This window comes from Vicugna pacos, chromosome 27, assembly GCF_048564905.1.
Source record: "Vicugna pacos chromosome 27, VicPac4, whole genome shotgun sequence".
Classification (NCBI taxonomy): domain Eukaryota; kingdom Metazoa; phylum Chordata; class Mammalia; order Artiodactyla; family Camelidae; genus Vicugna; species Vicugna pacos.
The window spans coordinates 1,307,838-1,335,601 of NC_133013.1; the positions used below are offsets into that span (position 1 = coordinate 1,307,838).

Genomic DNA, 27,764 nt, shown 5'->3' on the forward strand with positions numbered 1-27,764 from the left:
ACTGTGCTCACAAAATGAACAAACTTAAATCTTGATCTGTTTCAAGCTACTGAATGAAGAAAAAAAGACAATGAAAATCAACATATGTCTATTGAAGAATATTCCTAACCCAATAAACAACCAAGCATCAGAAAAAAACCCTTTAACACACCACTCTAAACTGAAATAGAGATTCTTTAAAAAATATTAAAGCAGATGCACAAAAACTAAGAATAGGAAAAGAGGAACAACAACAGCAGAAAAAAAAAAGGAAAGAGATTTTCAAATTCCAGGAAAAAAAAATGGAATAAAAAATCAAATTAGATTTTCTGTGTATAATTCTTTCACCTCCCTGGTTAGATTTATTCCCAGATATTTTATTACTTTGGGTGCTATTTTAAAGGGGATTGTTTCTTTACTTTCTTTTTCTGTTGATTTATCGTTAGTGTAAAGAAATGCAACTGATTTTTGAACGTTAATTTTGTAACCTGCTACCTTGCTGAATTCTGCAATCAGCTCTAGTAGCTTTTGTGTGGACCCACAGGTTTCCCAAGGAGAATAGATTTGATTAAAAATGTAATAAGTTATACTGGAAAAAAAAGCAGGAAAACATCCAAGAGGAAGAAAATTTGATTTATGAAGAGAGGAGTCAAAAGGATCAGTTAAAATAGTTGACATAGAAAATGAGTACAAGAGATCCAGCACTCTGGGAACTACATTCCATACCTTGTAGGAGCTCACAGTGAGGAAGAATATGAAAGTGAATATGTGTGTGTGCATGTGTGGCTGAAGTGCTGTGCTGGGCACCAGAAATTGACACAACATGTAAACTCACTATAACTCAATTTAAAAAAAAAGAGAGATCCAGCACTCTTATAATTATAATATGAAAACAAAACAATGGAACAGAACCAACATTTAAAACTATGATCCAAGACATATTTTAAAAATAAAAGAAGAAAGGAGCCTGAAATTAACATATGGAAAAGTTCTACAACATATGTGGAGAAATCTAACCCAGAAAGATTAACTCCAAGACAAAACTTTCAGACCTTGAAAGTAAAAAAAAAAAAAAAAAGTCAGGGCCTTCAGGGCAAAAAAGACAAAAAAATATATAAAGGCAAGAGACACAGGTTGGGATCAGACACTCCAAAAGTGACATAAAACTCAAGCAACACAGGTGAACCATTTTCAAGACACTCAAGAAAATAAAGCGGGACAAAGGATTTATTATATCTAAACTGTCTTTTAAACAACAAGGTTAACAGAATATAGGTTTAGACAGGTAACAGTTCAGAAAATACTGGACTCATGAGCTCTTCTAGTAGATAGGAGCATTATCCAACAGAGGGATGACTGGAGAAACTCTGTCTAAGGGACCGATAACTTTGAGATGCTCAAAGGGTACTTCATGTTCAAGTCTGTTTCTCCAGCTCTGAGGCCAGAGCCTGGTACAGGGCAGTAAGCTCCGTTTTTACCTTGCAACAGATGCTGTGAGAGGAAAGAAAAGAATTGCAAACTCTTACACATGTGCAATTTGACTAGGCTTAGCCCTGGGCCATATAAAACCTCACGACTGGAGGAAGATGTAAAAGGGGAGGATGGAAAACTGATCCAAGCAAACAAGCCCAATGATGGAGGTGGTTCCAAAAGGCCACCTACAAGTGGATGTTCTGTAACCAAAGTGCTTGGGCAAGTCAGGTGGGATCAGATGTAGGTTTCTAAGTTGGTAGCTGTTTTTCTCTTTTAACAATTTAAAGATTTTTACTTTACTGTTCTCTTGCTTGAATGGTGTCTGATGAGAATCTGCTATGATTCATATCCTTGTTCATCTGTAAATAAGGTGTTTTATTCCCTCTGTCTTCCTTCAAGATTTTCTCTATTTTTTATGTCTGCAATTTGAATATGATCTGACCCATTTTTTCTTTTGAAATTTTATACTCTGCTTGTTATTTTGTGAGTTTTTAAAATCTGTGGTTGGTATCTGTCATTAATTTTGGAAAGTTTTCAGTCATTATTTCTTCAAATATTTCTTCTGTTCCATTCTTCTGCCATTCCAATTATTTGTATGTTATAGCTTTTGATAGTGTCCACAATTCCGGGAAGTTTCTTCTGTTATTTACATCACTTTTGTGTTTCCCTTTGTGAAGTTTCCATTGACCAGCTTCCAGGTTCATCGATTTCTTCTTCGTTTGTGTGGAATCTGCTGATGACCCTGTCAAAATATTCTTCATTTCGATTAATGTGCTTTTGATTCCTAGCATTTCCTTTTGATTGTTTTCAGTGTTTTGCTATCCCTTTGCTACTATTTCCATTTAGTGGTGTATGTTGTCTACTGTTTCCACTGGTGGCTTTACCATGTTAATCATAGTTATTTAAATTCTTTGTATGATAATTCCAACATCTATGTGATATCTGAGTCTGTTTCTGATGATTGCTTTGTGTCATCACAGTAAGTTTATTCTTTTTCTTTTCTATGAGAATGAACTTTATGGAAGACCAGGTAGGTCAGTGGCAATACATTTCATTTTTTTTAACTTTTTAAAAATTGAGTTATAGTCATTTTACAATGTTGTGTCAAATTCCAGTGTAGAGCACAATTTTTCAGTTATACATGAACATACATGTATTCATTGTCATATTTTTTCTCACTGTGAGCTGCCATAAGATCTTGTATATATATCCCTGTGCTGTACAGTATAATCTTGTTTATCTATTCTACATTTTGAAATCCCAGTCTGTCCCTTCCCACCCCTTGCCCCCTTGGCAACCACAAGTTTGTACTCTATGTCTATGAGTCTGTTTCTGTTATTTATTTATTTAGATTCCACATATGAGCGATCTCATATGGTATTTTTCTTTCTCTTTCTGGCTTACTTCACTTAGAATGACATTCTCCAGGAACATCCATGTTGCTGCAAATGGCGTTATGCTGTCTGTTTTTATGGCTGAATAGTATTCCATTGTATAAATATACCACACCTTCTTTATCCAGTCACACTATGTTTATTCTTGTTTAATGCTTGTAGAGATCCAGTCATGTTTTACAGGGTAATAAGCACTGAGGGAGGTAAATTCCTTTCATATGAGAATTTATGTTAATCTATCAGTTGGGCTACATTTAATGCTTGATGTTGCTATTGGCAGCAGAAGGTTCAAATTCCTCTAATGGACTTGTATTTTCCCTCCCCTCCTGTCCTCTGTGTTTCCCTTTATACTACTCCTTAGACAGTATGTGTCTTGCAGTTTTTTTTAACTGCAATCTGCTGTTATTAATGGAAGATTATTTGTTTCATCTTAGAATATGTGGGAGGAGGACATCCTCTAATCTTCTGATTAAATATCATTCTTTTAGTGGGCTTGTGACTCATGACTATTGCCTTCAGCAGTGTTTTAGGACCATCCTTCTAGGTGTTAAATATCTCCCACAAGCCACCATTTGCTTTTCTGTCTGCTCCTTTATGCTCTGTCCTCTATTCACTGTGAATTTCCTTTTCTCTTAGAAATAGGAATGCTGGAGCAGCCCACAGTGGGGCAGAAGTCCTTTTTTCCAACAGTGTTAAGGTTTCAGAATTTTCCGTTATTTGGTAGAAGCCTTGGGAAGGGTTTCAAGGCAACTAATTACTCTTCCCCTTTTCCAGGCAGGGCCATGTTGGGAGCTTTCTTGGACTCCTTTTGTGAAAATCTGGTGGAGTTTCTAGAGGAGTCACCTGCAAAAATATGAGCATTATCATTGTGATTGCAATTCCCCAGGAGTGAATCAGCATCCAGCAGGTCATCAATGTTACTATTTAAGTATTCCTACTGGCTTAAGGCATCCTTCTGCTCCAGGAAAGCAAATCTTGAGAGCTGTATCTCTCTGGATATGTCAGGGCTCTCCTGATTTTGTAATGATGATTCACCCTGAAACTTCAGTTCTCTGCTGGGGTCAAGAAAAGTCACCAAGATTTTCTTTTTCTAACTTTTCCTTATTGTAAGAAAGACTTCCAAGTGCTATGCATGTCTGAGCTGAAACTGGAAGCTTGCTTTTTATGCCACTCCATTCTGTTGGCTTTCTTCCAAAAACAACTCAAACAATTATTTTCCAAACAATCTGTTGTTTGGTTTTGTTGTTGTTGTTGCTTGTTTTTTGGGGTTTTCTTTGGTGGGTTTTTTGTCTTACCTTGTTTTGGTGCCATATAAATGCTGCTATTCCTCATGGTTTTGTCTATGAATCTTATTCTTATGAGATAAGATCTGTTTGACCCAACCTATTTGCCTCCTTGGCTTTATCTGTAAAATACTGCAGAAAACTTCCAGTTTCTTTTTTCAGCTTTGTCCACCTTCCTCAGCCTCAGACACTTTGTTTCAGATTCATCTCAGCATCTTGCAAACACTTCAAGCTCATCATGTTACCCTCCCCACTTCAGTCCCCTGAACACTTCTTCCTGGATTTATTCCCTTAGTCAACACCAAACATCTCCTCAATTATCAAAACAAAATACAAGCCAACCTTCATATTGAGCCCACATATCAAGTCAGTCACTGTGCCCTACTCCATTAATTTACTACTTCTCCAGTTTAAACCCTCACTGTGATTTCACTCTAACCCAAGCAATAGTCCTCCAAAGTGCTTCCTTCACTCATCTCCATCCCTCTGCAATCACCCCACAGTTCTCCAAGTTAGGTTGTGTTCTTCTCCCTAGTAAGATTCTCCAGTCCTTCCTGTTGGCTTCCAAGATAACTTCTCTCATAAAGCTCTCCATTATCTGACCCGACTGCTCTGTTCTCCCCACACACAGCCTCACATGCCCCTCATGTCCCAGCTCATCAAGCTCCTTGAGCAGGTTGTTTTCCCAAGCCTTCATCTGCTCTACCCTTCTCCATGGCAGCATCTCAGGGTAAAGACTACGCTACTGGTTCCTCAAGACTCAGCTGCTGAGTGGCCCTTTTATAAAAGGCTTCAGTGGCACTGGGTAAGGAGTCCCCCTTCTGTGCTTTGAGCTTATGGAGGACAGGGCCTGTCTGCTGGGCCCCATGGTATGTGCTCAATAAATATTTGTAGAATGAAAGAATGAATTAAAAAAAAAAACAGTGTTCTTAAAAGCTCTCTTGCTTTCCATTTGCAAGTCCTGGGAAAGCATCCCTAGAGTGAGGCTGTGTTGACAACATGCCTGCAGCATGGCCTGCCACTTGCTCTCTTAGGCATCTGGTCTGCTGCATTGGCTGTGGTCACAGCTCTGCAGCTTACTGTATAGTTTGGGGTGCACTGATGGATGACTGATCAGATTTAGTCTGCTTTTCCTAACTCTGTGGCCGTGATCATGTCACTTCACAGCTCTGTGTCACATCTGTGAACCCAGAAGAATGATGGTAATAACAGATTTCACAACCTTTCTTTTTAAAAAAAAAAACCCACATTTGTTGTCGTATAATTCAGTACAGTAAACTACACATATTTCAGATGTACAATTTGATGAATTCTGATAGCTGTATACTCCTATGGAACCATCACCATAATCACAACCTTTCTTTTGATCTGGATAAAAATAAGATATTTCCACAGCACTAACTTTATCCCTTCGAGTGAAACATATGGGAAATTTCACCTGAAATTTGGCCAAAGGAAAAATACTTTGATATGTACTTGCTCAGTACTTCCTCGGGTCATGTTAACTAACATTAGGTAGAATGTCAAATTCTACTACCAGTAATTGTCTTTGTCTAAATACTGAAAGAGGAACATTTGTCAGGAAAAACACTTGATTTCCAGGTACTGGTTTTCTTTGCATAACAATATTATGCAGAAAGCTGTGTGATGAGGCAAGCAGAGGAAGGAGTGAGGATAAGATCAGGCTTCTGTGAGGGGTATGGTCAGGTGTTCAGAGAAAGTGGTACCAGCTATTCATAAGATAAAATACCATTTGTTTGAGTAACGCCCAAACATGACTAGTTTAAGACTCTACATGGGGAATTTTGCTGTATTTGGGGAAGCAGGGTAACATACAGGTATTTACAAAATAGTCACCATATATTTGCATGCTATATATGTAGAAAGCATAGGTTTCAGATTCCCATTTGGACTTCATTCCTAGCCCTACCATTATGAGCTATAATGACCTTGAGCAAGGTATTTAATGTCCCTGAGCATCAGGTATGTGTACAATGGAGATTATAATGATACCCACCTCATAGTTACTATGAAGATTAAATGGGATAACACCTGTACAGGTCTTAGAACAGTGCTTGTACATATCATCTACCTAATAAATCTTAATTATCCATTATCACCATCACCATCATCACCATCATCACCATCATCACCATTATCATCATCATCACCATCATCACCACCATCATCATCATCACCATTATCATCATCATCACCATATCATTACCATCATCATCACTGCATCACCATCATCATCCACATCACCATTATCATCACCATCTTAACCATCATCACCATCTTCATCACCATCATCAGATGATGATGACATCACCATCTTTATTATTTTTACAACACAAACCATCCTAATGAGTTGGTGGCATAAAACAATCCTGTTTTGACTGTTCTTTCTAGGTCTGCATTGAGAGCTGAATACTGTGAAACTTAAAGCAGCACATCTGCACATATACTGTCAAAGTTTCTCTTTAGAACCTGCTCTTATCACTAAGTTATATGTTATCCATTAATGCTTAATGTCTAAAGAAAGAAAGTTACTTCTCTCATTTATTCTTGCCTAGGTTACCTACTGCCATTTATTTCCTATCATTTATGGTATTTCCATTTTTTTTCCTCTTACAGGATTAATTAGGAAAATCTGGTATTCCAATTCTTGATGGCCACATTTTCTATGAAGAGTGTATGTTTGGTCTGTATACTGAATACATTATTGGATATTGGTATTAGATATTAATAGCATTAATAGCAGTATCCAATGGATAGTAATTTTAGACATTCCCACTGAAGCGGAGTTGTCCCAGCCACCTCCAGGTTTCCACTGCACAGCATGGTCCAGGGCCAGCTGGGGGAGCCAGGAATGATATGTTGCTGTTTTACGCTTTGTGGAAAAGTGGTCCTATTCCTCTTTTGAACATACTAGCTAAGAAACAGTGTAAGTTGTGTCTCAAAACCTAATGAGAATGTAGGTATAATGGTAGTCTCTTAATTCAAGTCCAAGTAATTCTTTTCAAAAGGCTAACCATTCTTCTGAGTTGACTTGTTTACCTTACAAAATCTGCTTGACAGTTTCTGGGGAAGCCCTCCTTGGTATAGATGTTATCAAGGTGTTGGTTGGGCTATATTCTACTTTCTCTATATTGATGCATATCGGCAATTCTCTTCATTTTTTAGGTGAATAAGACCCATCAGTCTTTTCAGAGTGTCTTTTGACAAGGTTGCAATTCAAAGCACACAAGGCTGGTGATGTAGGTGGAAGCTCCCATATGAAAGCTGTCAGTTCCCATATATGACAGTTTATATGCTGTAAAGATCGAGTTTTATTTGAGAGTCTCATCTAATTTTATAGTTACTACATTTACTGATATTTCTGTGGTTACACTTAAAGGTAGTTCCATGGATTTCTGAATTGAAAAAGCATGTTTTATACAAACATATAGACAATTAAAGCAAGAATAATTGCTGTAAGTTTCTGGAAACACACTCCCTGAACTCTTAACATTTTAAAAATAAAATCATATTAAAGAATTCTGATGGAGTAAGTAAAAAATCCTGATACAAGCAGAATATAGTTCCAAATAAAATCTGACTTATAGTTAATAATATAAACCGATAAATGTACCAGGAAAAGAGACATGCTGAGGAAGCAGCTCAGTCTTTCTTTCTTCTTTCCTCTCAAGGTAACTCACTGGATCGTGCTATTTTTAGAATCACATTCTGCTTACAGCAGAGGAACTGAGAGGCACCCAGAGAGGGAGGAGCATGACGTGGTTCCCCTCGTCTTCACTTCATCATCTCCCAGGTACTGACAACCTCATCTTCCCCACGGAAGAGAGTTACTTGTCAGAGAATGCCTGGCTCTCGACTTCCCTCCATATGTGGATGGAAGAGACTATGACCGTGGAATTTTCGTAAAAAATTTCAAGAACTTCGGGGTGTTGAAACTTAAATCAATCTCTTGATTCATTTCGTAGAATAGAAGCCAAGGGTACTATCCCATGGGGGCATATTAGAATCACCCAGGGCATCTTTTAGGAAATATGCATGGTTCCCCCACCTCACCTGAGACTTTCTGATTCAGTTAGAGCCCAGACATCAGTGGTTAAAAAAATCTCCCCCAGGAGATTCTGCTGTAGTGTCAGGATTGAAAACTCTGCAGGCTGGGAAGAGAAATGTACAATAGAATTTTTTGATGGCATCTTTCTAATTCCTAGACTTTGGCTCTGTAGAGCTCTTGAATCTGAGCATTTATTAAAGGTTTTAAAATAACTAAGTCTAGATGCCTTAAAAGTACTATTGTACGAAACTGCAGTCTGTAAGACGTGCTACATCTAAATAGGCTTAAGGAATTATCTTAAAAATAATAGCCTACAAAAATCAGGACATATCACCATGGTTACCAAACACTAAATATGAGAGAGAAAGTGATTTGTTTTATTAGTAACAGGTGACTTTTCTTTAAAACACTTTGTGGAGATCACTTTCATTGAAAAATGAGGGATGGCATTTTTACCACTTCTCTGGTTACAAATGTAACCACACAGTATTCTGAGATTCAGATAGACCCATACCTCCCAGGCTACTAAGAATTACTCTCTCAAACTGAGAGATCCATTTCAGAGAATTTGACAAGTTAAATGCATCATTGCCAATCACATCACAAAATACATTTTATGCCTACCAGTCATGTGTTTCATTTACCTGCTTTCTTCTGTCTTCAATTGTCTTTGCATGAGACTAACCACTGAGAAGCTAGCAGACTCAGTGACCACTTGGGAGGATGTGAACTCTGCTCAACATCTCACCACCCACAATTGTGGATAACCTGCCTCTCCCTAGAAAAAGGGAGCAGCAGCTGTGCTAGACCTCCAGTTCACAGGCAGCTCACACAGCACTAGAGAAATAACATCGCACGACTATTACAAAGAAAATAATGCATTTTCTTGTACGCCGACAGAATGGAAAATGGAGGAATTCCAGTCACCTTGTAGGCTCCTGGGTGAAGGACAAGAACTTTGTACAAAGCAATAGTCTTGTTGGCTTTCTGATTGCTTGACAACTGGGCCCCCCAGGGTGATGAGAATAACAGAAGCGAGAGCACATTGGAACTGGGATGGAATTGAGTACGATCTTTGGAAGAGCTAGAGAAAACTCAAAGCTCCTTTTGTCATCCAGCTTTGAGTTACCAAGGGAGGAAGATGTCTCCTCACCCTGCTTCCCCTCATTCTTGTGCCTGGCATTCATGAGTAGCTTCTCATATTCCTGTGCTAGAGTTTTGGGTACATGTGTGAGAGGGTTCAGTTCTTCCTGACACCCTCGTCTTCCTGCCATAATAAACAGAAGCTGGCTACTTTATAATACTGACTGACATCTTTTTAAATTGTGACACATCTACACCAATTATAACAGGAATCGTTAAGCTTGCTCCTACAATTTTATATAGAAGTATTATTCTTTCTCTTGACAAATATTCACTGAGGACTTAACTACATACCACACTGTTCTAAGTACCAAAAACACTTTTCCATATGGAAAACTAAAGGTTAGAAAACAAAGCCTTGTGATTATATAAGATTTACTTTGTCACTTAACAAAGTGTAAATGATGGCTTTGCTTGGTCTGTCTTTCCAGTGTTTCTAGCTCTCTCCATCCCATCTTATTCCAAGCTATTCAGCTGTTACAGCATTACATATCAAGCAGTTTAATTCATCTTTCATCTTTTACACAGTGATTTGGGCTCAACTCTATTCTTTATTTCTGAATTTCTGTCCTTTTGATATTCATTCTTGACCAACATCTCTGGACTGCCTTTTACAGTGGAGGGATAATACATTATCCGGGTTTATTTCCAGATTCTGACTTAAGAAACACAGAGTGACTCAGCATCATATGATCTGCCTTCCAGAAAATACTGGAGTCCTTCACTACCAAGACCAGATTCTCATAAATGGTCACACTGTACTCACGTGGTAAGAATACATGAAACTGACTCCAAGCCAGGTGGAAACCAGTAAGAGTTTGTGCTGGGAGGGTTAGAAGAACAGTAAAGCTCATTCAGTCCAATGGCTGTCTGGGGTCTGAGTTCCTCCACAGAATTCTGAGAGGGGGCCATCCATCTTTAGAGATGTGTTCAATTCTACCCTCTGAAATGAGGTCATTTTAAGCAATCCTAGTAAATAACTTCAGTGGAGGAGAGCAGGCTATGAGAGAGTGATTTTTGATATGGTCACTTGCATCCCCTGATGTTTTATGAAATTGTGATGGTTACGATCAGCATCCCAACAGGGAACAGGTGGCTTACTGAAGAAAGTGTTGATGAAACAACTACCCACTACAACATGGGCAAAGGCATGGAAGGTGCCAAAGCACAGTGAGGCACTCTAGGGCCAGCAATGGTAAGAACCCCAGCCCTCCTGTAGGCTTGCAGGGATTGCTGGAGAGAGGCCACTGGACTTTGGGAAGGAAACCATGGCTTTGAGAGAAGGCCACAGTCGAGAAGGTGGGTTCCCTGAAGAGGAAGGTCGACACTGGCCACCCAGGAGCCCGGTGTGGAGGGTTTCAGTGAATGATCGGTCACACGTTGTCCTTATATCTCTTGCAAACCCAATTGGAAGCTAGAAGATGGGGGTTTCTGGGGGAATACACCATAGAGGAACCCATCCTGGGCACCGATGGATGCAGAGAGTGGGGAGTGGGCCAGAAGAGCAAAAGCAGACAGCCCAACATAGTCCACCATTTTTTTCCTGTCAACATCCAGCTATTTTTGTGTTTGTGCAAGAAACAAGTGCTCCCACTGGGAGAAAACTACATTGCATCAGCAACAGCGTCATCAGGGGGAGATGCCCACTAGTAAAGCTCGCCCGAAACCTATACCACACTGAGCAGTAGGGTGAACTTCCTTAACCGTGTGTAGTTTCAGGGGCATGTGGGGCCCCAAGTGGACAGTCTCAGCTTAATGCCACCAGGACTGTGTTCTCTAGTGGAAACATTTCTCTCTTGATCACCAGAACCTCCAAACCTCTAAGCCTAAGAAAGAAGAAACGGAAGGAGCATTTTCTGATGTGTGGTATTGGGGTAAAACTGACAGCTTCCCCTGCATCCCCTGTGGGTATGCATCCCACAGGCAGGTTAAAAAGAAAAAAAAAACACTTTGTACCCTGAGATAATTTAAAAAACAACCTGTAGAGTTCTAGCCTGCAGAATAAATAAAACCATGAGAATTTTCTATCAGTTGCTGATTCTCTAGCAAAAAGAAATTCAACCTTGAACTCTAAAAACTGAATATATCTGAGGATGTGTCATGCCTTTGTGGAGATGATAATCATGCGAGAAAATTACTCTTCCTCCATCACAAACAGATTAAGTGTAAACTCATTAACCTTGACAGTTTTGTAGAAGTCTTTCCCATCTAAATGCTTGCTATGATTTGACTTGCCAAGTCTTCTGAAGTCTGACTCTCTTGCATTTCTTCAAGGAAATGTTGACTTTGCTAAATGCTTTTACATTTAACTCCTCTTTTCACTGTCCCTGGACACCTCAATGGTATGTTATGTTCTTGAACTTTAGTAGAACTTATCAGATATACGTGAATCTCACAAGAGCTGCTCACTATATTCCATTTTCAAGATTCATTCAGCATGATGACGTCATTATAATTGACCAAAGTGATGGCCTATAGATCATTACATAGTCAACTTCTTTCCAAACAATATATTAAAAAAGAACAAGAGAGCACATATAGCCTGGGGTTAAGAGAAGAAAGATCTATTTCTGTACTTGTCACGTAAAGCAAACTGCATAAAACGATTGCCTTTGTTAATAAGATTTAGAAAGAAGATATTAGATCAATAGCTGCATAGCAGGCTCCAGGTACAACACTCATACACTCCGGTCCCTGGTAACCAAGATTCTACTTTCTGTATCTATGAAAATGACTACTTTAGGTACCTCATACAAGTAGAATGAAACAGTATTTGTCTTTTTGTGACTGGCTTATTTCACTTCACATAATGTCTTCAAGGTTATCCATGTTGCAGCATATGATATGATTTCTTTCTCTTTTTAAGATTGCATAGTATTCTGTTGTATGAATATACCACAATTTCTTGACCTATTCATCCATTGATAGACATCTGGGTTGCTTCCACCTCTTGGCTACCATGAATAATGTTGTTATGAACATAATTGTGTAAGTATCTCTTCAAGGTTCTGCTTTTGAGTCAAATCCATATGTAACACAGATGTAGGAACTATCAGATAGGGAATTTACAATAAATACGATTCATGAAAAAAGTAGAGAACATGTAAGAGCCAAGAGTTTTTCAGGAAAATAAGGAAATATGAAAAGGATAAAAATAAGCTACAGATATTAAGAATGCCTTCAATAGGCTTATCATCATACTCAACACAGCTGAGCAAAGAATCAGAAACTTAGAGATAGTACAATGAAAATTACCTAAGCTAAAGGCAAAGAGAGAAAAAAGAAGCAAAATGAATAATGAGCAACCAAAAAACTCCCTAAGACCCAACAAAAAACAGAACAGAGAATACAAAAGCTGGGTGACATCACAAAAAATTGGAAATCCTAAGAAGATTTTGGAGAAGCAGAAATTATTGAAAAATATAATGGCTGAGAATTCTCTAAAGTTAGTGATAGATACCAAAACATTGGAGAAAAACACACACAAGTGCCTGCGTGCACAATGACACACACACACACACACACACACACACACACACACACACACTGTGATAACCTAAAAGAAATCAAGGATAAGAATTATGATCATCTTCTTATCAGGAATCATACAACCAAGAAAAAAAAATGGAGTGATATGTTGTTTCAAGTTTAAAGTGCTAGAAGAAAAATAATCTGTCAGCCCAGAATTATCAGTATATTTTAGTATTATCCTTTAAGAATGAAGGAATGTAAAATGACTTAGCAGGAGAGCTAAAAATTATACGAAATTAAAAGCTGGTGTAGATTTGAAAACAAGAATAGACAAATCTACAGTTATAGCTGGATATTTCAATACTCCTCTCTCAGTAACTAATAAGACAAGTAGACAGAAAACCAGTAGGGTTATATACAGATGACAGAAACACTACCAATCTACTCGACCTAACTGACATTATAAAATGATCTACTCAATAGTACCAGGAGACACATGAAACATTTACTAAAACACACACAAAAAAACTTAACAAATTTAAAAGACTATAAATCATACAGGCAGGGTGGCCAAGTTGAGCCCTGTGAGTAGGGTGGCAGTAGCATCGGGGGCCTTGGGACTCAGCCCCACATGGGAGTAGGCCTCCATAGCACACAGCCCTCCAAGCCCCACAGCTGAACTGGCCCCAGGGTGAAGAAAAAAGAATCATACAAAGTATTTTTTGAACCATAAGAAAATTAAACTGGAAATCAATTTAAAAAGATATCTGAAAAATCTCAATTCTTAGAAATTAAAAAAAATGCTTAAAAATAAAACATAGGTCAAAAGGAAGTCTCAAGAGAAATTTAACATCATATTTTGAAATAAAAGAGAATGAAAAGCAAAATCCTAAAAAAAAATTTGTTAGTAAACTGGACTCAATAATGTTTAAAAGAATTATATGTAATGGCCATATGGGATTTTTTTCCCCCCAGATATGCAATATTTTCAACATTTCAACATTTGGAAAACAGTAAATGTCATCCATTGCATCAGCAGAGATAATATGATCATGTCAATAGATACACAAAAAAAATCTGATAAAATCCAACACTCATTCATGACAAAAACTCTCAGCAAACTAGGAAGAGAGGGGAATTTTCTCAAATGTAAAAAGTACATCTATAAATTCTACAGCTAATGTCATACTCAATGGTGAGAAACTAGATGATTTCTTACTAAGATCAGAAACAAGGCAAGGGTATCTCTTCTCACCTCTCCTATTCAACATCATATTGGAAAAGCTAGCTAATGCAATAAGACAAGAAAAGGGTTGCAAAAAAAGAAATAGAACTATTTGTTCACAGATGACATAATTGTCTATACATAAAACCCTGAAGTGTCAACATCAGAAAAATTCCTGGAACTAGAAAGAGATTACAGAAAGATTGTAGGACATGAGGTTAACATACAAAAGGCAATTGTTTTCTTACATTCCAGCAATGAACAATTAGTTGGAAATTTAAAACACAATACAATTCACTTTGGCAACCTTCCCCCCAAAAGAAATAGATATAAAGCTAGCAAAATATGTACAAGATTTATAAGTAAATATACAAGATTTCTATGAAGAAAACTACAAAACTCTACTGAAACACATTTAAAAAATTGAAATAAATAGAGATATTTCAAGTGCATGAAAGGGAAAAGTCAATATTGTCAAATGTCAGTTCTTCCTAACATGATCTATAGATTCAATGCAATCGTCTCCTAAATCCCAGCAAGTTATTTTGTGGGCACCGACAAGCAGGTTCTACAGTTTACATGGAAAGGCAAAGACCCAGGATAGGCAACACATTATTGGAGGAGAACAACTTAAGAGCGCATTGACGTTACCCAACGTCAAGACTTACTGCAAAGCTACAGTAATCAAGATGGTGCGTCTTAGTGAAAGAGCAGGTGAGTAGATCAATGAAACAGAATGGAGAGCCGAGAAAAAGACTTGCATAAATATGGTCTTTGAAAACGAGCACAGGCAATTTAATAGAGGAAGTATAATCTTTTCAACAAATAGCAAGCACGTGCAAAAAAATCTACACACAAACCTTACACAAAGATTAACTTAAAATAGATCATAGACCTAACTGTAAAACACAAAACTATTAAATTCTGAGAAGATAACAGAGGAGAAAATCTAGGTGACCTTGGGACTGGTGATGATTTTTAATTTTTTTATGTATTTACTTATTTGTGGTGATGACTTTTTATTTTTTATGTATGTATGTATGTATGTATCTACTTATGGTGATGACTTTTTAGATACAACACCAAAAGCATAATCCACAAAAGAAAAAAACCCACGAGTTAGATTTCATTAAGATGAAAAACTGATCTGCAAAAAACATTGTTCAAAGAGTAAAATGACAAGCCTCAGATTTGGAGAAAATATTTGCAAAATGCCCATCCAATAAAGGACTGGTATCCAAAGTAGATGAAAAACTCTTAAATCTCAACAATAAGAAAACAACCCAATTTTTAAAATGAGGGGAAGATCTGAACAGACGTCTCACCAGAGAAGATGCACAGATGACAAAGAAACACATGCAAAGATGCTCAGCATCATAAGTCACCAGAGATTGCAAATTAAAATAACAAAGAGATAACACTGTATACCTATTAGAGTGCTGAAATTCAAAACATTGACAATACTAAATGCTGACAAGAATGTACGGTAACAAATGCTCCCATTCACCGCTGGTGGAAATGCAAAATGGTTTGGCAGTGTTTTTACAAAATCAAACATATGCTTACCATATGATCCAGCAATTGCTCTCCTAGGTATATTTAACTCCAAGTAAGTTAAAAACTTATGTCTGCACAAAAGCCTGCACATGGATGTTTTTAACAACTTTATTCATAATTGCTGAGAATTAGAAGCAACCAAGATGTCCTTAACTAGGTGAATGGATAAACTGTGGCATATCCATACAACAGAATATTATTTAGTGATTAAATATAACTGAGCTATCAGGCCACAAAAAGACAAGGAAAGAGACAATTAAAGCTAAAGCAAGCAGACATAATGAAACAGTACAAATTAGAGCAAGTCAATACAATTGAAAACAGAACAGAAAAAAAACAGAAACAAAAATAGAGAGCTTGTTCTCAAAGGGGGTCAGTACAATTGGTACACCTCTAGCGGGGCTCATAAAGAAAAAACAAGTTAGCAATATCATGACTCAAGCAGGCAGCATCAACATCACTCCCACAGACATTAAAGAAATAACAACAGAATACCACAATCAGCATTGTGGCCTTAAATTTGAAAACTGATATGATGTAGACCAATTCCTTAGAAGACTCAAATTCCCCAAAATCACTGTGTCTCCTGGTAGGGAGGGTAGAGCTCAGTGGTAGAGTGTGTGCTTAGCGTGCACAAGGTCCTGGGTTCAATCCCCAGCACCTCCATTAAAGATAAATAAATAAACAAAAACTTAATTACCATGCCCCCACCCCCCAGTTTTTTTAATTAAAAAAGAGAGAGTATCTCTTGCAGCTCTCCAAGTTGTATTCCACTGTTATTTTTACTCCATACTTGTTAGCACGGTGATGGGGGTTGAGGGAAACACATATTCTCTGAAAAAAAATCACTGTTTTGATCCTCATATATTGGTTATGGTTCATTGATCATGGATTTCTGGAGAATAAAACAGCCTACTATATTAATTAAGAGAGTGGATCTTAAAAGTTCTCGTCACAAGAAAAACACTTTGTAGCCAAGTTAGGTGCTGGATGTTAAGTAGGATTTTCGTGGTGCTTATTTGGCAATACACACTTATGCAAATCATTACTTTGTGCACTTGAAACTAATACAGTGTTGCATGCCAGTTCTATCTCAATAAAGCTGGAACAAAAAGGTCATTGCCAACTCCTCCTCCTTCACCCATAAAATAAATAAATGGAACTGCAACTCTACAACTCTATCTGCCCTGCAGCAAAAAAGTAAGGGAGTCCCCTCCCCTATCTCACAGAGATGATTTTTCTACCTATGTTCTGAAGCGGTCACTAAAGGCCATTCAATTATCCTCCTTTTGCAGACTTTCTAGGCCCACCCGGAACAGTCGCATGACCTCCCATCATTGTAATTGCGCTGTTGCCATGGTAACTAAGTTTCACAGCCACCTGGCTGCTCAGTGCCTTGCTGTTATACCTACTGGTATTTATAATTAAACGCAGCCTGGATTGTGTAAAATCCCTTTACATTTGGAGCTCTGTTTCTCTTTTCCATTATTGAAAATTAAATGTAGACTTATCATAAAATGGAGTAACTCAAGGAGATGACTCCTTTTGGAAATTACACTTTTTAAACAGAAAGAGTAGACGCCTGCGGTTTTACTGATGTGGAATTACACTCAGCCACAGTATGCTACAGCTTTTCCAGTGAGCAATGGGCAGGGTCTTTTAATTCTTAAAATAAATGCTACTTCTCACCTTCTGGAGTAAGCCCGGCTTGTTTCCTTTTTCCCAGTATCTCCAAGAAGCAGCAGTAAACTTCCATCCTGGTCACCTGGTTGGGCCCAACAGAAAAAAGCCATCAGCTGAGCGAAAATGATGGAAGGAAGTACAGTGTCACCACCAGAGCCTACCAGAGGGTGGAGGCATGGGAGTCAGAAATGGGTAGAGCACTTCCAGGCCAGAGGGGCCAAAGGATGCTGCACAGAGAAGTTGCGCATTTGAACTGGAGGACAGGAAGTATAAATAAAAATAAAGCCTGGTCACTGGAAATCAAATGAGACCAGGAATCAGGGAATCTGGGCCCCGGTGCTGCACTGCTAAGCTACCCCTTTCTGTATTCAGAGGGGAGGTAATTAGGTTTCTTCATTGATTTCCGCTTGGAGGAGGTACCGGGGATTGAACCTGGGACCTCTTGCGTGCTGAGCATGCGCTCTACCAATTGAGCTATACCCTTCCCCCATAAACTGCCGCTTTCTGGATGTGACAGGAAGTCTGTAACTAGATAGGTCTTCCCCAATTTCTCTTCCCAGCCAAGATGTTATGTATATGTCTTAAATGACCCCAGTTGAATGTGCCCTGGGTGCCACCATTTTTAATTTCTCTTTTTGTCTAATAATTTCTCCAGCGCGGCCAAATAAAGGGACAACATGCCTTTGCAGCAAAGACGAATCTCTCCTTGCTACTGTAATTAGTTTTCCATTATGGCCTCATTTTTTTTTAAATCTTGCTTTCTGTCTGTGGAGCTGAATCAATCACACCCATCTCCCTCTATGCCAAATCATCAACCTGACGGGGTGAAAACAAATTCAAACTGTGATTCATTTTAAACCCTTGGGGGGGCGGGCAGGTATAGCTCAAGTGGTAGAGCACATGCTTAGCATGCACAATGTCCTGGAGTTTGAACCTAAAAATAAATAAATCTAATTACCTACCCCTCCCACCAAAACAAAACCAACAACAAAATAGTTAAGTGGGCTGTCAGGCATTCCAAGCCTAGAAGTAGGATGTGTTTGTAGAAATAATTTCTCTAGATGGTTGCTGTTTTATTTTGAAACAAGTGAGAATTTCTCATCCTGTTCCACCCACCCCATTTCAATCATGTATCCTGAGGCAGCAGGAGCACCTCCCCACGCAGCTGGGTGTTGCAGACCGCAAAGTCCACACTCTCACGGACATGGAAAACACTTTTCCAGCTTTGGAAGTTATTTCTGAAAGTCGAGGACACAGGCGAGTTGGTGTTTCCACTCCGTTATTTTGTTGTTGTCTAGTTTGTAAGATTTTTGATATATATTGGAAGAATCAGTTTACCTAAAACAAAGTAAAATCTAAAACCCTTCACTAAGGAGAGCCCTAAGACGTAGGGATCTAGAGTGTCACCAAGTCCTCTCTTGGTGGACCATCTGTGTCCTTGAAAGGGGCCATCCATCAATGGCCTTATGGGATTCTCTGGGGACAAGGAGGGCTGCCAGGAGATGCTGCAGCTACGTCTGCTACAGCTGTGTTCACATGGGCTTTACCAAGGCTCACTCAAGCTTCACTCTACTGTTCACTGGCCCATATGTTGGTGATTCCTGGTTCTATGAAGCAGGACTTACTGTATCACCACATTACAGGTGGGAAAATGCTGGTCCCATGTTTGATGCCTTTCCCTGGTCACAGGCAGACAGGGGAAGCTCTGAGGCCTAGAAACAGGCTGGAACCTGACTTCCCAACTTCCCAGGGCTCAAACTGAGCACTTGCACGGTCCATGCAGCAGGCGGTCCTGACGGCACCGTGCATTCACTCACAGTCCCCAGGGAGCCAAAACTCAATGCCAAGTCACTCAGCTTATTACCCCCAAAGTCAGGGACTGTGCCTTTCCATTAGCCTGCTCTCTTGCAAGTACCGGAGGTTCGATCTAAACCAGAAACATGGGAGTCATTCTCTACTGCCACCTCACCCTCACTCCTTACAATCAAGGAATTAGCAAATTCTGTGGTTTTATGCCTTAGTTTTCACCACTGCATTATTTGCCTCCTTAATATTCCATGTAAAGGCAAGGTTGAGCCCAGACTGTGAACTGAGATTATCTTTTTATTTTGTTTTTAAATTGAGAGTAAACTTCATTCAAATTACTTTTCCAGAAAATATATTCAGAAATTATGGTAATGTAGGAACACATTTGGGCTCATACACCTTTAAAATTTGTAAGCAATCTTCAATGATGTTAATTAGGAAATTCTTTCATTTGGTGGAAACAAATTAGTTCTGTCTCCAGAACTGTATCACCTAGGAGTTTCTTGGCTTCCTTTCAAGGATGCCTTTTGAATAGCTGTGTGACCTTGGGTTAGGTGTTTAACTTCTCTGTGCTTCAATTTCCTCACCTTTAAAAAGGAGATAACTCATAGGGGTGTGTGATGATAAATATATGTAAAATTCTTAGACTAGTACGTGCAAAGAGTACGCATTGTATCATCGTGTACATGTTTGCTACTGTGCCTGTGTGGTTGCGGCTGACTGCTGGAGGGTGTGCTCTTTCTAAGCCCAGAGTAGGATTCAAAAGCAAGACCCCTGTAGGTATTTTTCCAAAGACATTGGTATTCAAGCAATTCAAGAGCACGTGGGCATGTTGGTTACAAACTTGGGCACTGGCTGGGAGGAAGCACGAGGACTCAGTGACACAGACCCCAGAGCAGATACAGAAACTAGGTTTGGGGAGGACAGGAGTTAGAGGAAGTTGCCAAGAACAGACTGGAGCCCAGAGGGACCCAGCAAAGCAGAGGCAGGCAGCACTAAGAATAGAGGAGACTGGCTGGATGGAAATTCCAGGGAACCAGTGCCTTCTCGGAGGCAGGTAGCTGGTCCTAGTCCCTCTAAAAAAGGCTTTGACAACAGTTGTCCATCAAGACGCCAGGAGCTTGGGGAGGGTATAGCACAAGTGGTAGAGAACACGCTTAGCCTGCAGGAGGTCCTGGGTTCAATCCCCAGCACCTCCGTTAAAAACAAATAAACTTAATTACCCCCTACTAAAAAATACAATAATAATTAAATATTAAAAAAAAGGCATGAGAAGCCTCACTGAGTACTTCAGAACAAGGCCACCTCCTTAGAAGGACACTAGGTGTTGAAGAGAACAGAAGAGAAAGGACTGGCGAGCGATGTGTGACTCAGGGGATGTGCAGGGACCGAGACTGTGTCCACAGCTGCCAGGACTTCAGGACGATGGCAAGGGGATATTGCCACATCTGAGGTGCAACTCTGCCTGGGGAAGTTGAGCCCTGGAGTCAGGTTCTTCTCCCCTTCCTCCCCCTACCCCCGCATCTCTCCCACGGTGGGACCCATGGGCTCCAGGTGCCAACGCTACCATCCAGGACCAGCTGCTCTCCCTCTGCTCACTCCACTCTCTCCACCATGCTGAGCCTCATCAGCTCTATGGTCCCTTTTGGTGATGTAACCACAGAAAGGTCTGCTCCCATCCTGGGCTATGTGCTGTTGTCACCATGACCTTCCATAATCCCATTTGTCCCATTTGTCCCTGGCGTGTGAGTAAAGCCAGAGCCATCCCTTTATGCTGAGGGGTCAAAGCAAAGCTAAGCTGGAAGATGATGTTGCCAGTTGAGTACCAGTGGTTGGACTGTCTGCCAGTGTCCACAGGGCGAGGGTTAGTGCAAATCCAGCTTCGTTGAGTCCATGATCAGGGTGAAAACATTTCTTCGACGACTGGAGAACAGAAGAGAAGCAAGCTGGAAAGAGTAAGGACCCTTCATTTCCTCATTTTCTCTTTATAAATAAATAGGGAGGAGGGCAACTTGGCAGTGTCTCTTAAAATTTGAAATTTTTATGATATGCACAAAATGTAAGCAACCTGAGAGTGGGAACTTGGCTTTCTTCACTGCTATTCACTGCTCTCATCTCCAGAATCTAGAACATGAGGCTCAAAATATCCATCTCAAAATATTTGTGGAATCAACTTAAACTTATGACTCAACCCTTCTACTTCTCAGAATTCAGTTGTGCTTTTCAGCTTCTGCTGTGCATGGCTTTGAATGAATGTAGTATCTCAGCATGGGATAACCATAAACATCTCTTTCTCCGTCACCCCATGGCGGGGCTGCAGGTCAGCTCTGGTCCTCTCTCCGTGTGCTGCTATTCTAGAGCCACAGGTGGGGAAGCAGCCCTGATCTCAGATGTGTTGTTCCCAAGGCAACAGGTAGAGCTGGACCAAACTGCCACGAGCAGAGCATCCACTTGGATGTGGTGATCACCACGTGATGGGACAGGGGATGTGCTTTGCCTGCCGAGAGGCACGGCAGGGGCAGGATGAAACTGATGCCGTGTGAATCTACCATACGATCATAAGGAAACCCAACACAGACAAGCAGGCATGGCCAAGGGTGGTTTTCAGAGCATTGTTTGTGAACAGTAAGAAAAATTGGGAGGTACTACCAATAATGGAATGGACAATGCATACTAGAGAATATACTGTAGCAGTTGGACATAATAGGGTCGATTTTTATGGAATGAACAAATCCCAAAACATACTATTGAGTGAAAAAAACAGTGCGAAATGGTGTCTAAAAAAAGCAAACAACACAAAACACTACTTCTAGTGGGTACAATTATGTGTCTATATGCCTTTAAAAGTATGGTGATATAGTAGATCTGTTTTTAACTTTTTGAAGCACCTGCATACTGTTTTCCATAGTGGCTGAACTATTTACATTCCTACCAACAGGGCCCAAGGAGTTTGTTTTCTCCATATCCTCTCCAACACTTGACTTCTTGATAATGACCATTCTAACAGGTGTGAGGTGATAATCTCATCGTGGTTTTGATTTGCATTTTCCTTATGATTAGTGATGTTGAGCATCTTTTTATGTTCATGTGAGTCAAGTGGAATATTATTCAGCCATGAGAAAGAAGGACATCCTGTAACTTGTGATCATGCTATGCTACGTGAGATGAGTCAGAGGGAGAAAGACAGATACTGTATAGTGTCACTTATACGTGGTACCGAAAAAAGCCAGACTCATAAAAACAGAGTGACACGGTGGTTACCAGGGACTAGGGAATGGAGGGCCAGGAGGGGTGTTGTTTCCAGGCATAAACTGCAACAAGCCCTAAAGACTTAATACACAGTATAGTGAATATAGACAATGATATTATATTACAATCATCAAACTTGCTAGAAGTGTAGAACTTAATTACTCCAACCGCTAAAAAGAAATGAAAATTATATAATATAATAGAGGTGTTAATTATTGCTACATTGGCAGTCATATTACAATACATAAATGTATCAAATCAATGCGTTGTAGGATGGACCTAGAGGTTATCATACTAAGTGAAGTAAGTCAGACAAAGACAAATATCATATATCACTCATATGCGAAATCTAAAATATGAAACAAATGAACTTATTTACAAAACAGAAACGGACTCCCAGACATAGAAAACAAACTTACGGTTACCAGGGGGGGAAGTGGGAGGAGGGATAAATTATAAACTATTATATATAAAACAAACAGCAAGGTCCTACTGTATAGCACAGGGAACTATATTCAATATCCTGTAATAAACTATAATGGAAAAGAATATGAAAAAGGGTATGTGTGTATATCTATATCTATATCTGAATCACTTTACTGTACACCAGAAACTAACACAACATTGTAAATCAACTATACTCCAAAAAAAGTTGTTTGAAATAAAGAAAAAAACACATGTTGAACACTATGAATTTACACAATGTTATAGGTCAAATATATTTCAATTTTTAAAAATGGTAAGTCTGGTAAGATTTTACCAAACCGACAGTGGATGCTGACAGGTAAACAGCAGTGAGGCTGGGGGTGAGGCGTCAGTAAACACAAGGATAGAACCACTGTTCTTTTCATGTGAGGGGGTTTGCTTAAACTGTTCTGCCCAAGAAGGTAAGAAAAACTAACTTTGATGGAGACCACCTCTCCATCTAGTTAGACAAAAAGGACAATTAAAAAAAAGGCCAGATGGCTTTGATTATTGAAGCCAACCCCAGGGCTAACAAGCTCCTTCAACAGTCTGAAACGGGGGGCTAAATTTGGTTTAGTGAAACGGTGGAATTTCAGGCGATGGTTTACTTTTTCATGGGAATAATTCTGATTGGCTGCGGGGAGGATGTGTGGGTACCGCTGGGTCACTCCGCGTCGCTCCCTGGACCCTGATGCGAGCTCTGAGCCTCTGAGCTCCCAGACACTAGGTGATCTGTGTTTATTCTGCTACCGCCAATTAAAAAAAAAAAAAGAGCATGTAACACTTTCTACGCTCAATGAACTCTGGTTGAACTTGACAGATGTTGGAGCGTCTCATTTTCTCCTCGAGCAGGGCTTAATGGAGATTTCGTTACCAGGGTAATCACCATCCCACTCTGCTCTATTAATCTAGCCTCTCTGCGTGTTGACTGTAGATATATAAGTGCAGCCTGAGCATCCATTTTTCCATAGTCTTACCAGCTTGGGTTTCCGTTTTGCAGTTTTATTTTCTAACATCCTCCCTCTAATTAGAAAAAGAAAAGAAAAATCTTCAACGGCCTTGGCTCTACATCACGTACTTGGGAAAAGGAATTGTTTTTGGGCTGCTTCAACATGAGGTTATTGCTCTAACGAAACACTGCTCAGGATGCCTGGGCGTTGGAGCCACGGACCTCCATCCATTCATCTCCCGACAGCGAAAAACAGTCACTGGCCTTCTGTGAGCCTGTTTCTCCCCCGTGGTGCAGTCATATTACACACTACCCCGCACAACGTCGTTAGCGGGATTCAACAAGGTGACGTAGGTGTGAGAAGTGCTAGGCTGCTGCCTTGAATATGACACGGTCCCTGAACGTTAGTTTCCAAGATTCTGCCTCTGACTTTGTGCTGGAAGGTGGGTGATATCCACAAGGGTTAAATCACTTCCTCTCAGTTGCATCAAAGTGGGTGTGAGAGCACATCCAAGGGTAAGTGGAGGAACAGTCCCTCTACCGCAGGGGAGGGCAGGGTGCTGGGCGGGGGCGGGCCCTTCCCAGACCCACACTGCTCCACACACTGGCAGTCGGATTTCATCACACACGCACTTCGGAGCAGCTGACCTCTGAGCCCATGGAAACGCCAGTGCTGGCCATCCCTGGACATCAGGCTGAAAACTGGGTGGAATACAAGAGAAGAGGGATTCTGTGTTCTCATTTCCACCTCAAAACAAGTGAACTTAGCTAGATATTTTACTTTACAGGATCTCAGTTGTTCTCACTTGAAAAATTCGGGGGGTAAGTTAAATTCGTTCTGAGACTCCTTCCAGGTCACACAAAGACCAAGCAGGACCCCGGGGTTCTAATCTACTGACAATATAAATGGTAGAACTAATTGGTAGGTTCAGTGTAGATAGTCCAGCGGTGGATTCATTTTTTTTAAAATCTAAACTTCTTGGAGTTTTAAAATTTATTATTATTAATTTTATTGAAGTATAATCAGTTTACAATGTTGTGTTAATTTCTGGTGTTCAGCATAATGCTTCAGTCATAGATATACATACAGATATTCCTTTTCATATTCTTTTTCATTCTAGGTGACTACAAGATATTAAATACAGTTCCTTGTGTCATACAATAGAAATTTGTTTATCCATTTTATATATATTAGTTGGTATCTGCAAATCTCAAACTTCCAATTTATCCTTTCCCATCCTTTTTCCCCTTGGTAACATAAGTTTGTTTCCTATGTCTGTGAGTCTGTTTCTGTTTTGCAAATAAGTTCATTTGTGTCTTTTTTTTTGTTTTGTTTTTCAAGATTCCACATCTGAGTACTATCATATGGTATTTTTCTTTCTCTTTCTGGCTTACTTCACATGGAATGATGATCTCCAGGCCTACCCATTTTGCTGCAAATGGCATTATTTTGTTCTTTTTTATGGCTGAGTATATTGTATAAATATACCACATCTTCTTTATCGAGTCCTCTGTCAATGGACATTTAGGTTGTTTCCAAGTCTTGGCTATTGTATATAGTGCTCCTATGAACATTGGGGTGCAGGTGTCTTTTCAAATTAAAGTTTCCTCCAGACCTATGCCCAGGAGTAGGGTTGCTGGATCACAGGGTAAGTCTATTTTTAGTTTTTTAAGGGATCTCCATACTGTTTTCCATAATGGCTCCACCAAACTACATTCCCACCAACAATGTAGGAGGGTTCCCTTTTTTCCACACCCTCTCCAGCATTCATCGTTTGTAGACTTCTGAATGATGGCCATTCTGAGTGGTGTGAGATGATACTTCATTGTAGTTTTGATTTGCATTTCTCTGATAATTAGTGATATTGAGCATTTTTTCATGTGCCTATTGGCCATTTGTATGTCTTCAATGCAGAATTGCTTGTTTAGGTCTTCTGCCCATTTATGGATTGGGTTGTTTGTTTTTTTCTTATTAAGTCATATGAGCTGCTTTTATGTTCTGGAAATTAAGCTCTTGTCAGTCTCATCTTTTGCAAATATTTTCTTTCATTCCATGGGTTGTCTTTTTGTTTTGCTTATGGGTTCCTTTGCTGCACAAAAGCTTGTAAGTTTAATTAGGTCCCATTTGTTAATTTTTGCTTTATTTCTATTGCCTGTGTAGACTTTCCTAGGAGAATATTGGTAAGATTTGTGTTGGAAAGTGTTTTGCTTATGTTTTCTTCTAGGCAGTGTATAGTGTCTTGTCTTATGTTTAAGTCTTTAAGTCATTTTGAGTTTATTTTTGTGTGAGGGAGTGTTCTAGCTTCATTGATTTACATGCTGCTGTCCAGTTTTCCCAATACCACTTGCTGAAGACTGTCTTTTCTCCATTGTAGATTCTTGCTTCCTTTGTTGAAGATTAGTTGACCATAGGTCTGTAGGTTTATTTCTGGGTTCTCCATTCTGTTCCATTGACTCACATGTCTGTTTTTATGCCAGTACCATACTGTCTTGATTACTGTAGCTCTGTAGTATTGTCTGAAGTCTGGGAGGGTTAATCCTCAGCGTCATTCTTTTCCTTCAGTAATGCTTTGGCAATTCTGGGTCTTTTGTGATTACATATAAATTTTAGGATTGTTTGTTCTAGTTCCGTGATAAATGTCCTGAGTAATTTGATAGGGATCATATTAAATCTATAGATTGCTTTGGGTAGTATGACCATTTTACCAATATTAATTATTCCAATCCAAGAGCATGGAATATCTTTCCATTTCTTTACATCATCTTAATTTCCTTAATCAATGTTTTGTTATTCTCTGCATATATGTCTTTCACCTCCTTGCTCAGATTTATTCCTAAGTATTTTATCTGGGGGGATGTGGTTTTAAAAGGGTTGTTTTTTTTTTTTTTTTACTTTCCTTTTCTGATATTTCATTGTTAGTGTAAAGAAATGCAACTGATTTCTGTATGTTAATCTTGCACCGTGCTACCTTGCTGAATTCTTTTATCAGCTCCAGTAGTTTTTGTGTGGAGACTTCAGGGTTTTCCATGTGTAGTATCATGTCATCTGCATATAGTGACAGTTTTACCAGTTGTGAATTCTTGGCTTCCTGAAGCCATTTCTTTCTGAGATCTAACTCTCAGGAAATTAAAATTCCTTTACCAATTCCCAAGTTCTCTCTTGCAGACAATTGCTTTTTCATGTACCAAAAAAAAAAAGTGATGAATAAACCATTGATTAAGTTTACTTGATAGAACATCCTCTGGGAGACAAACTGAAGAGGAATGTTAGATTCACCATGCTTAACTGTTCAACGACTTTTTCTGTTTGTTTGTTTGGCCAACTCTAGATAGAACACTAGAGGTACATGACCTACTTGTCTACAAGCAGAAAGAAAAGAGCACGAATATGTGCTCAGCATCAACAGCCAGTCAGTGATGTATTGGAAGCTTCGTACCCATGATGATATTACTATATTAATCAAAACAGAACAAACAAGGATCCCTTCCATTCTGGAGTCCAGTTGGCTTGTGTTCAGATTCTGACTTGTCTCCTTATTAACCATGTGACCTTGGATAAGCTTATCAGTTATTTAGACTTGGATTTTGCATCAGTAAAGCAAGAATAAGCCCTTGCTTTACAAAGACTTTTATGGACCAGAAATAGTAGCTGTAAGCCACAGTGCACAGCGAGCATCCTTCATCTGCAGGCACCATCACTGAGGACCGCATGGGACGCTGTGGGATGCTGACATCTCATCTCGGCTCTCCGCTCTTATGTGATGGTCAGTGTGTCTGTCTCTCAAAGTCCATCTCCTCATGATTAAAGAAAGGTTAACCATAGTGTCTACTTCTCAGGGTTGATGTGACATACATTTGGCAGAGTGAGTCGTGGCAAATAATAAGTGCTCAACAAATAATTTGTTACTCTATACCATGTGTCCACTTTCCCTACACCTTCTACTAAGTTCAATAGTGCTATGTTTAGTAGGATCCTTTTTAGTTGACCTGTGTCATTCTCCAAATGATCTTTGTCCAA

At 39.4% G+C, this 27,764-nt stretch overlaps 1 protein-coding gene across 1 annotated transcript in view; it reads right to left on the reverse strand.

Annotated features, from left to right (window-relative positions):
* Nucleotides 1–1,369: 1,369 nt before the first annotated feature.
* LOC140689811 (gamma-aminobutyric acid receptor subunit gamma-3-like) overlaps nucleotides 1,370–27,764 on the reverse strand; it is a 149,563-nt gene continuing 123,168 nt past the window's right edge. The window contains exons 4-5 of the mRNA XM_072951173.1: nucleotides 17,284–17,359; nucleotides 1,370–1,470 (exon numbers count right to left, since the gene is read on the reverse strand). Coding sequence (XP_072807274.1) covers nucleotides 1,454–1,470; nucleotides 17,284–17,359 — 93 coding nt within the window. The 3' untranslated portion in view covers nucleotides 1,370–1,453. The remainder of the gene's footprint in view (nucleotides 1,471–17,283; nucleotides 17,360–27,764) is intronic.